The sequence below is a fragment of the Monopterus albus genome, unplaced genomic scaffold (genome assembly GCF_001952655.1).
Source record: "Monopterus albus unplaced genomic scaffold, M_albus_1.0 scaffold39.1, whole genome shotgun sequence".
In the NCBI taxonomy this organism is placed as follows: Eukaryota; Metazoa; Chordata; class Actinopteri; order Synbranchiformes; family Synbranchidae; genus Monopterus; species Monopterus albus.
The window spans coordinates 1,298,361-1,309,841 of NW_018127919.1; the positions used below are offsets into that span (position 1 = coordinate 1,298,361).

An 11,481-nucleotide genomic window follows, 5' to 3' on the forward strand; every position below is an offset into this window, starting at 1 on the left:
ACACACACACACACAAAAACCTTGGTAAGTGCAACCAAAGACAAAAGACTGAGATCACTAAACTGGGTTAACATACATTACATTTTCAGGTAGGCATAAAGTCAGAGAACAAAGCCTTCACATAACACCAGTATGACCAGTTTGGACCACCCATTCTGACAGAGTTTCACTCATTAAGTACCTAATGGTGTTTTGAGACCTTATTAAACATGTAAGAACTATAGCTGAAAAAACTCAATACTAGATTAATAAGAATCACAGTCCCATTAAACGAGAGTTGTATTTTGTCATATCATGGTTGTTGGTTTCTACAAAAAAAAAAAAAAAAATTCCCAAGCCCGCCTTTCCTTGCTGCCCCATTTCACATTTTTCCTTATGACTTTCCTCCAGTTTTAACAGCTACAAGAAAATCCACATTTGCATGATTAATAAGTTACATTTTTATACATACACAGATACAGAGGGGGGGCTTGGAAGTTGCTTGGCACATTCTCATGCTTGACCAACCTCCTACAATCTAAATAACTGTACAGGACACAGTAAAAGAGGTCATCTCACACCGGTGTCTCCCTGTTCAATCAAGAGGCTTCAGCATGTACAGGAGATGGAACAGGAGCCTGTACGGCCACGATGAACACTTGTCTGCATAATCATCCTGCAAAAGGATGGCATACACAACCCCAATGCACTAAGTAACATTGAACAGCTCAGCTGTACATACAGTATCTTCACATACTGATAAGGTTTAGATTCATAATTTAATCTGTATATACTGTATCTTAATATGCTGGTACCAGGTATTCACAGTGACTCTAAAATAAAATTACAAGAGGAAGTTTGTACAAGAAACAAGAGAGTATGAGTGACCGGACAACATTTGGCATCCCTTCTTTTGGAGTTCAGAGTTTGCAGTTGTGAGTTCAGTTTGTGGTTGAGTCAGTTCTGGTTGATTTCGGTGCTGCCGGGCTTTTTGTTGGCACTGAGGAGAAGCAGTCCAACTCCTGAACACTCATTTGATAATGGCGCCATCAGCAGTGGACACAAAAAAAGGTGAGGTAAGGTGGTGTCAGGGGGGATGAGATCTTATCCACCTTCTTTTTATGTTGAGCAAGACATAACTTGGACAGACTAAATAAAGTACAGTATGTGCCCTCTCTAGTGCCGATTTTACAAAAAATAAAAAGTGCAAAAATGACATGGAAACACACAGACACACATCAGGGTGGAATGGTAAGATTTCACCTACTGTCCTTACCACTGCTGCTCATAAATCATACTAATCAATTACTCAAAATAGTCACTGAGGACATCTGTCAAACAGAAAACACATTTAAATACAATATGCTGTATTTCACTATTAGTTCAAGGTGTTTTTTTCACACACCTAAAGCTATTTTGCCAGCTGAAAGAAAAGCTGCCTTTTGGCATTTTGTGTTTCAGGCCAGCAGGAGGAGATCTTCTACAGTATGGCTGCTACAATATTGAGGTTAGAAGAAAACAGCTACAGGCAGTAGCAGAGGGAAGTCGAAGCAGTTCTTGCTGCCATCGTGTGTGTCTTCAGGGGAGGTATCCCTTTATTACCAGTTTCATACACACTTCGAGAATGAACAAGCATGCTCAGTTCAGTGTTGCCCCCCCCCATTTTGTCTCTTAATTTATGGGTTTAATTGTCTCTGCCTAATAACTCCAGAGGTTTTTAAATACAGTACTGCTGAGAAGTGAAGAGGGCAGACAATGATGTCCTTATGTAACAGACCTTGCTCTGAGGTGAGTTAGTTAGCATCATTTCAGGTGTGTCATTGTCATCTTCTTTTTCTTTCTTGTTTTATTTTGAGGCCTTCCACACTAGCAGTGCCTGGCAGAGTTACTCTCAGATGTCGCAACTACACATCTGGCAGAGAAGATAGCAATACTACTGTTCACACACGCACACACACGCACACACACTCACTTTGTTGGTCATTTTGTATAGCACACCACCAAACATGGTATCCAGTGTTTCAATGTCTCACTGTCTTAATTGCCACTTTTTATGCAAGTGCTATTCACAACCAGTTTGTCAAGTATTTGAAGCAAGGTACAGTAAAAGATGCACACTTACAGACACATCCTGGGTCACATACACACACACACACACACACACACACACACACACACACACACACACACACACACCAAAAGAAGCACTCTGGCATAGTACACCAGCACAACAGCCTGAGCGCTACACAAGGATCAGTCTATGAAGGTGACAGGATGTTGAAAATGTCTTTTTTTTTTTTTTTTTTTGTTAAATCGGTCGATTTGCATACTCCCTCACCAGCAGGCAGGTCCAGGATTCAGGACAGAGTGTTGCAATGCACAGACTGAAGAGCACAGCTGTGATGTTTGAACCAAATAAGTGGGCTGAGTGTAAAAGAGCGCTGTACAATTTGCATCTTGCTGCTGATTTGTGTGTTTGTGCGTGCAGTGGTGAAGTTAACAGGGCTTGTTGACGTTGCACAGCAGCTCTGTGACTTTGATGAGGCGGGCCACTGTGCTCTGCGACTCCTCCTGCAACCGCTGGTTGTTCTGCCTGAGGCTCTGCACCTCGGCCTGCAGCATCGCCTTGTCCTCTTTCTCCTTAAAGACATCAGCACACAACAAAACCAAAGCTGTTGGTCAGATCGTTGTGGCAGGCATAGGAGGGGAGTGAGAGGCACAGGGGTAGCACTAAGGAAACTAGTGGGCACACAGAGACACTTCCTCTGAGGAAGAATAAACTCATAGTCCTTAACAGTGTAGAAACATTTAGTTACTAAACTGACCATGTTTGACACCTGATTTTTTTTTCCACATTTATCAGATAAAACCATTGAACATTTTCTGCCTTTTCACTTATTCATATCATTTATTAAAATCAGTGCCTTAAGGGCTGCTGGTCAGACTAAGCAAGCTAATCGCTTACAGTGAGTAGGGCTGCAACTAAATCATATTTTAGTCATTGAATAACCTGACAATTATTTTTCAGTTAACAGTTCCATGAATCAATTGTCAAAAATAGTGGAAAATTACAATCCCAGTTTCCCAGAGTCTTGGATGATGTCTTCAAATTGCATGTTTTGTCCAACAAACAGTCCAAAACGTGAACATATTCACTTTACAACCATATAAAAGAGAGAAAAGTAGCAAGTCCACACATTTGAAAAACTGGAACATAAATAAATGAAAGATTATCAAAACTGCTGTTGATGCCTTTTATGTCAATAAAGTAATCAGCTATTTGTTTCAGCACTGAACATTTTTTAATCATTATTCTTGAAAGTTCATAGACTAAATTGTCTTACAGTATACTTAAATACTTTTCTACATATTGTAGCACGCTCAAAGTGCTTTACACTGTTTCACATTCATCCATTTGCACACACATTTACACACCAGTGATATCATTGGGAGCGACTAGAGGTTCAGTGTCTTCAAGGACACTTCAACACATGGGCTGGAGGAGCCGGGGATCGAACCGCCGACACTATGGTTAAAGGATGACCCGCTCTGCCTCCTGAGTCACAGCTGCCCCAATGAATAAATGATTTACTGATTAGAAAAATATCCATTAGTTGAAAAGATAATGAGAATGTTGCAGTCCTAATCATGGATGTAAAAAAGCTTAATACACACATTACTGGGATAAAGATCATGCTTTGTAAATGAAGAAACATAGAGTATTGACAAAAACACTCAACACAAGCTCCACTTGTCTGTAGTTAACTCTATTCACTGAGGAAGACCATGAGATGTGACTGACAGCTTTGGAAATACAGGTGGAGTTAAAGCTACAGCATGTAACTTAAGGTAGTGCTAGCATGAAAATCCAAATCAATCCGCTCTGCTCCGCCCAGCACTCCCTCTCCCTGCTCCGCTATACTTTGCCCAGCTCCTCAGATATTTGTCATTATGATATTACAAGACATGACAATGCAACAAAGCAGAACTGTCAATCCCGCTCAAAACCTTTTAGCAGCTGTTCAGTGACTCTGAGTCAGAGGAGGCTTTGACAACACCTCTCCACATTAAGACAAGTTTGGAGCAGATTTCTACAACAAAAATATTTGGAAAAAGTTACAAGTTACATACTGTAGCTTTAAGAGTTAGGTGTTAAGAATATTTATTTTATAAAGCTGCTGATTCCAAGGCCAAGAGTAAGGCTGTGAGTCAATCACATACAGCATTCTTTCATATCTATGTAAAACAAACATAACTGTTATGTTTAGTAATGCAAACTATTAGAAATCATTAAACATTCATGACAGTCAAAGCACCTTTTGCAGGTCATCCTGTAGCTTCTTCAGCATGGCCTCCAGCTGCGATACCTTCTCCTCTAGGTGGCCTGGAGAGTCACTGCAACAAAGAGAAGCATTAAACACAAACGCAGTTACACAGTCTTCTGGTTTTTTTTTTTTAAAAATGTGTAAGGACAAATCAAAGCATCAATATGGCTTAATTTCCAAACCAACAAATCAATAAGTTACATGTCCTCCCTTGTATTAGCTGCATCTTAAATCATTTTCTTGCTCTTCTCTTGCACGACAAAGTACTCCTATAACAACGCATCCCTTCATCTCATACACCGTGAACCTTTTACTCTGGTGGCCTCAGAGGCATCGTCTCTGCTGTCTTTAATGGAACCAGTAATACTGAGAGACATCAAATTACAATAATTTGTATGGCTGACAAGCTGAGCTACTCTGAGTGTAGTCATCGCATGACGCATGTAGCGTGACTGCAGTTATACATAATGACAATGCCCTACAGAGTCCTGGTGATGTGCAAAGCATGACAATGCTTTTAAAGAAAAATGCTGTATTTTCAGTGTAATGATTAATGATATGGCTGCACATTGTATCTCTAGCCAAGAGTGCTACATAGTGAGTGCTACATGTATGTGAGGACAGGCTCGGCAGTTTGCTTTTTGTTGAGGTCACCAAACGTAACTTGTATTTCTCTCAGTTTCTCAACTGGTATGAACTGAAAAATTGACCAAAAAAAAGATTCTTTGATTGACATTTTGAAGTTGTGCAGTGGGTAGCACTGTCACTTCACAGCAAGAAGATTCTGGGTTTGAACCTTGTGGCTGACTGCGGCCTTTCTATGTGGAGTTGGCATGTTTTTTTACATCCGTTTTCTGCTTTTGACCAACAGATTTGTGGACCTTATACATTCAGACGCAGCAGCAGTCACCACGGAGCTGGGAATTGTATGAAGAATAAAATGGATTGGCAGTTATACAGTAGGATGACAGCAACAGTGAGTCAGACACTCTGTGTTTGTGCATCACTGAGTCAGTCTCTGTATGGGGGAGAGAAACCACCACATTGACTCAAAGAGTTGGATGTAACCTAAATAAGTGGGAAAGAATAAAGGAGAAGAGGGAGAAGTTCAATTACTCAAGCAAAGAAAACCAGGAGACAGAATACAGAGGTATGGAACAAACAGCATCACCCTGTATATGCTGTAAACTTATTACATATTAGTGGGTACAAAGTGATGGGTAAATGTTGGGTTAATAAGTTAAATTTACCCATGTAGAACCCATGGGTAGACAATCACCAAAGGCCATGAGCTGTTTTGATCCACTGACCCAGTGGTTTATATATATATATATATATTAAACACCATCACTGGGTCACACTGGTAAAGTTGATCCAGTACTGTGTCGGCGCTATATTGACCTCACAACTGGCACAATTTTAACCCAGTGATTTTCTTGTGAGCAGCAACCCACCTCTCCTTTGAATCTTTCAGCTTGCTGTCAGTCTGGTCAGCTCCTCCTTGGGAGGGGTCTCCAGCTTTTCGGTCTGTGATAAGGAACATTATGTGCATTATTTAAAACAGCCATATGTAAAATAATCAAAAGTAAAGATGAGGGATTGAACTTAGAGCCATGTATAAACTTCTTAAACTACTCTTCATGCTCAAAAAGTCCTCTCACTTTTTTCAGTATACATGAAAATGTGTTGACCACCTGAAAAAAAAATTTGCCATTAAGGACAGAGCACTGGATTGGTTTTGTTCTTGTGTTTATGAACATGCTAAGCTCATAACAAACACCAGGAAATCACGTCACATCACACCTTCTGGCATGTTTGCGTTGGCTTCCTGTCAGCTTTAGAATCAATTTTAAGATCCTTCCTATAATTTTTAAGGGTTTACATGGTGAAGCCCCTGGTTACATTGCTTACATGTTAATTCCTTGGACAGGGGTTTAGTAGTTGTTCCAGTCTCTAGCTTTATCACTAAAGGAGACCAGGCCTTTTAGGTCTGTGCGACTCAGCTTTGGAACTTCCTGCCTGAAAACATTGGGTGAGCAAACTGTGACTCTCTTGTGACTGTGCTAACCACTAAGACAGCTTGATGTATTATTTTACATTTATTGAATAAATATCTAGTCAGTGAGGTGTGCATTTACAAACAGCCCCTCACCCTCTCGTGACAAAGCCTCCAGGATGCTACGGCAGGCTGTGGCCAGATCAGCGATGGACTGCCACTCCTCCTCAGTTGAATCTGTTGTCTCTGAGAGAACTGAAGAAAAGAGGTTGGGATTTGTCAAATGGATCATGTTTCCATTATAAACACATGTCGCTGTAACAAATGAGTATAAAGTAGCTGGGATCATATAGCAGAACAGTGAGACCGTAGACATTTGTGAGCAGCCAGATCCACTGGTTCCACAGTAACAAACAGCCACCACTGGGGGACGCTGCTGTGTTAACGCAGGTCACATTCAGAAGGAGGGTTTGCAAGGACAAAGAGGAAATGTTATGATGTAGTGTGCCTGCAGGTTTCACTGAATTATATCTCTGACTTTTTAAAGATCTTTTTAACACCAGTGACAATGAAATTTAAGGCAGCATACAACTATGTACAGTATGAATAAATTGTAAGACAACTGGCTAAATATCATCTGAATAAATGTAAATCTTTGCATGGGAATTTAATAAAAACACGACAAATGTCATTTAAAAAAAATGACAAATGGTTCCTGTTTATAATTTATTAAAGCCTTTTATTTTATCATTTACTGTAAAAATCTGTGACTTCCTGTGACAGAAGGTTATGTAAAACAATCAGAGGCTTCAGAAGCCACCGCCACAAAAATCAGAAGAATGTGATGGATTTGAGAGGATGAGCAAGTGTGCTCTTATGACGGTTAAATGATGAGGCCCATAGTCTCAGTGGAGGCAGAGCAGATGGTGTAAGAGGGGATCCTTGATTTTGGGCTGTCTCAAGCTCCACCCCTCCCACTACCCATCTGTCTCTCTTTTATCCCGGCCCTGGCAGGGGGTGGCAGCAGAGCAGGGGTGATATTAGATTAGCGGAATAGAGGGCAGCATGGATGAAAGAGGAGGGACAAAGGGGATACAGTGGGAAGCAGGGGAAGGATAATGCAGAGAGAGGTGTAAGGCAGAAATATAATCTGGATAAAAGGAATCTGAGGCTCAAATCAGGTCGAGATGATTTACAAACATATGTAATTGTCACACCTTGGCACCACTGGAGCAGTCTTGTCAGCTGTTTGAGAAAGGAGCGCTGTAATACCTCTGTATGCTCTTAGTCCCCTATTTTATTTTTCATGCTTCTTATAATCTTTTCTCTTCAACAAATATAACTTAAACATGTATTAATATTGATATTTTAATGCCAATATGTGGATTTCAAGTGTAATTTTAAAAATCTGCAGGAATAGAGAAGTACTAACTCTTGGTGATGGAGTTATGAAGACTCAGGGCTCTTGAATTTCTTTCAGCTCGGTCTGCACATGACAACCGGGAAGACGAGAGAGAGGAGTCACTCACTGAAGCTTTGTCATCACCAAACTCTGCCCCCATGAACTGAAGACAAGACAGAGATAAAAGAGGAAACAATGCTGTCAGAGAGGAGATGGAGTGTTGGAGGAGAAACCGCTCGGACATCCTTCTGTCTGATTCTGTCACCTGTTCATCCTCCAGTGGAACCTTGGGTTTGACAGCCAGGATCAGGTCAGGTGTGGCATCTCTCAGCTCCCCGACGTTTTCATAAATGTGGCGCTCCACCTTGCGCTCCACATTTTCATACACATGCCTGTTCGCCGGGTGCAGAGGGAAAGGGTGTGGTTGTGAAAACACAAAGCAAATCTGCTGTTGGTGCTTTCTGACATCTTATATCTAATCCACAGGTCAAAACAGAAACTGGAGCGCTCAGTCAGGTAATCATCAGGACGGCTTAGGTTTGGCCTGACTGACGTTTGTAATCCTGCACTCAAGAATTTAATATCTGATGCAGTTCATTCAAATTATTAAGTTCTGATTTAAGGATCAGCAGAGTTTAATATTATCATGGATATTTCCTTTAAGCGGATGTGCCTTTCTGGAGTGTGCTGCCAGTTATCTCTGTATGGCAGACACACATGTGATGCTGCCGTTATATTTGTGTTTTTCTCTCCCCTTTGAGCTCAATACTTGGCAAACATCATGACTATCAGGCGGGAGTCTTGATACTCGAGGATATGGAAATGCAGAGCGCACAGTGCAGATCATAACGTCGGTATTCTAACTTGTATGCTTATTAACATAAATGTATACTTTTTACATAGAATAAAGATCTACCGCACAACCATCCAAATACTTATGTGCTAGACTTTGAAGGTGGAGTCATTAAAGAGGGCGACACAATGGTTGGTGTCCCTTCTTGGCTTTGAGATTTAATTGTCACATATCAGCTTTAATCTGGGGGCATTTTCAGCCATGTTGGATGGTCTGATGCTCTCCTATATTGCACGCGTATCTATATAGATTATTGCATTTCACAAGGCAGCATGTCTTGTTATTTTTAAAACAACAGTTATCCTTTTCTCTATAATGTTTCTGAAACACTACAGGTTATTATGACACCTTAAATGAACAGTAACACTCACCCATCACATGCCTCCCTGTAAGACGGCTGTCTCTCCAAAGAGTAGCTACGTGTGAGCTGCAGAGCGCGGCCCTCCAGGCTCCGATTGGCTGGTTGGTCTTGCAGCGAAGTGGCTCGTGACAAAGGTAGGCTCGGTGGCATGAGAAGCAAACTGTGGCTTCTTCCATTTTGCCCTTCATCACACAGTTGCTCTTCAGCCTCCACCTGCACCTCCATTAAGTGTGCTTCATTGACCCCACCCGCCTTCATCTTATCTTCTTTCACTTCCTCCTCTTCCTCCTCCTCTTCTTCTCTCTCATCCAGCACCCAGGCCTCTCCTGACTGATCTTCGCCAGGCTTACACTCTACATCCTTGATGGCCTTCTGGTACAGCTCAGAGAAACTTCTGTAGAACATCAAACAATAACATACAGCACTTAGCAAGGCCAGAATAATCACACCTCTCTTTTCCATCCAGCTTTTCCCTGCACCATTGAGTCATAAATTAATGTAGAAGAGAAAAACTAAATGGAAACAAGTGCTATATTTATCTAAGCTTCTGTTATATTCTTGTAATATCATAGAGCACTGTCAGTTCCTTTCATGAATTGTGACATTTTTGTCACAGTTTGTGCGTTGCTGTCACAGAACAAGCATGTCAGCACTGAGACATAAATAAACTGGATGGTTCTCTGATGATGCTTCTGCTGCCAGCTTTGAAACGTTGCTTAAGTTAATGATCTTTAATCACGGTGGCAAAGATCTGCCTCACTGTTAGCAGCACACTCCCCTGTCAGTCAGTGAGAGGGCAGAAACAGCTGTGGCCACAGCTGTTACAATAAATAAAACCAATGTTAAACTGGACACCTCTGCAGCTCACAGTTAAGGACTGATTGGTTGTTAGCAATGTGGTGTTCCATCCCCAACAGAATAAGCTGTGACCCCAAAGTGGCACCTCTTGTTTTTCTGAAATGCCCACCGACCACCTCCTCTTCATTTGCTTTCAACCTCTCTCTGTCCTACACTGGGACTACTCTTCACTTTCTGCTGCTTCCTTAACACTCTTGATCCCCTTCTCCAGTCTTACCCTTTGTCTCCTGACCCAAAAGTGCTCCCATTAATGTTCTTTCTCCCTCCCCCTCTCCTCCTATCTGCATCCTCACCCACCTGCGAGGTTTGCCGTTCTCATCCGGTGGAATGACAGTGATGTGGATCTTGTGTGCAGTGCGGAGCAGCCTGGTCCTCTCCTCAGGGCTCAGGTGAACCAGCGAGTGTCCGCATAGCCGCACCACACGAGCCCACAGCTGCAGGCCTCCGCTCTCAGCGTAGCAGAACCGCTGCAGCTCCGTCACAAAGCCCTCCTCGTTCATGAGGAAGCCGGGCTGCCCGACTCCATCACGCAGGGGGGTGACCTCCAGTGCCTCACATCCCCGTGTAACCAGCTGCAGATGAGCAGAAGATGAATGAATCAAAAAGGTATAAACCATCCACTGCAAAATTTAAATCCACTTGCAACTCACCTCAAGCCTCTGCACCACCTCTCGTATGTCGTCTCCCTGGTTCTCCATCACACTGATTGACACAGACTCCCCACGCTCGTAGAAGATATCCAGGCAGGGCCCCCCATCCTTAGTCTCAATCACCGCCTTCCAGCCGATGACATCTCGACAGGAGCAGTTAAACACCACCCTGCGTGTGCACCTCTCAATGAGCACCACTGATTCGGCTGACACCCCAAGCAGACACTGGAGCTTGTGCTCTACTGCCTCCCCATCCTCTTCGCTGCTGACCATCACCGCCCACACCAGCGCCCCGGCGCTGTGCAGCTCGGCCCCTTTGGCGCCTTTCAGCTTGTCTTTGCGCTTACCTCCTAGAGAGAGCAGGGGGAACTTTGTGGAGGAGTCAATGGGTGTCGTGGTCACGTAGTTTTCAGCCAGATCCTTCAGGTATTCCTGCCGTGTGCGAGTGGCCATGGAGCGGAACTTTTCTGACTTTTCAGCAGCATTTTCTGCATTTACTGCCTTTGCCAGGAGGAAGTCTCTGAAAGCAGGTGAGCGAGGGAATCGGGCACCCTTAGGGAACAGCGGGCCAAATAATGGCATGTCTTTAGAGCGTGTCACAGCCACCCTGAGAGAGAAATGGAAAAAGAGGAATGACAGAGTAAGAGAGAGGGCACAGAGGACACATTTGATCTATGTCTTGTTGTCAGTGCTACAGAGTGTTGTGTTGCTCTGCAGAATTGCAAACATTTATACAGCATTTGCTGCAGTAGTGCACAGATTTGTTTTCCCCTGAGCTGCCCCACTATGCTGTAAGCAGCCCCAGCTTGTAACTATCAGGTATTGCTGTAAGATACACGTGTAATATTTCACATAGCAACACGCCTTTACACTGATTTTCATGCATATCATAAATGATACATATGTTGAATAAAATCTTCTGTGAAATGTTTTTTTTCTTAAAGATGGGATCTTTAAGTTCACTCCTTCCTATGAGGATACAAATGCTTGCCCAAAATTCATTATCTCAACAGTATTCAGCCTGAAAAAACATAAAAGTTTCAATAAAAATTAGGCC

General features: G+C 42.5%; 1 protein-coding gene across 3 annotated transcripts in view; it reads right to left on the reverse strand.

Moving 5' to 3' along the window:
- Positions 1-312: 312 nt before the first annotated feature.
- Positions 313-11,481, reverse strand: part of sipa1 (signal-induced proliferation-associated 1) — a 33,584-nt gene continuing 22,415 nt past the window's right edge. For 2 of the 3 annotated variants that reach the window (XM_020598852.1, XM_020598851.1), the window contains exons 8-16: positions 10,425-11,031; positions 10,072-10,346; positions 8,927-9,310; positions 7,968-8,094; positions 7,733-7,865; positions 6,457-6,555; positions 5,759-5,831; positions 4,296-4,374; positions 313-2,619 (exon numbers count right to left, since the gene is read on the reverse strand). In XM_020598852.1, coding sequence (XP_020454508.1) covers positions 2,476-2,619; positions 4,296-4,374; positions 5,759-5,831; positions 6,457-6,555; positions 7,733-7,865; positions 7,968-8,094; positions 8,927-9,310; positions 10,072-10,346; positions 10,425-11,031 — 1,921 coding nt within the window. In that variant the 3' untranslated portion in view covers positions 313-2,475. Of the gene's footprint in view, positions 2,620-3,414; positions 3,547-4,295; positions 4,375-5,758; positions 5,832-6,456; positions 6,556-7,732; positions 7,866-7,967; positions 8,095-8,926; positions 9,311-10,071; positions 10,347-10,424; positions 11,032-11,481 lie in introns of all 3 variants that reach the window. The other variant, XR_002274845.1, reaches the window with a different exon arrangement.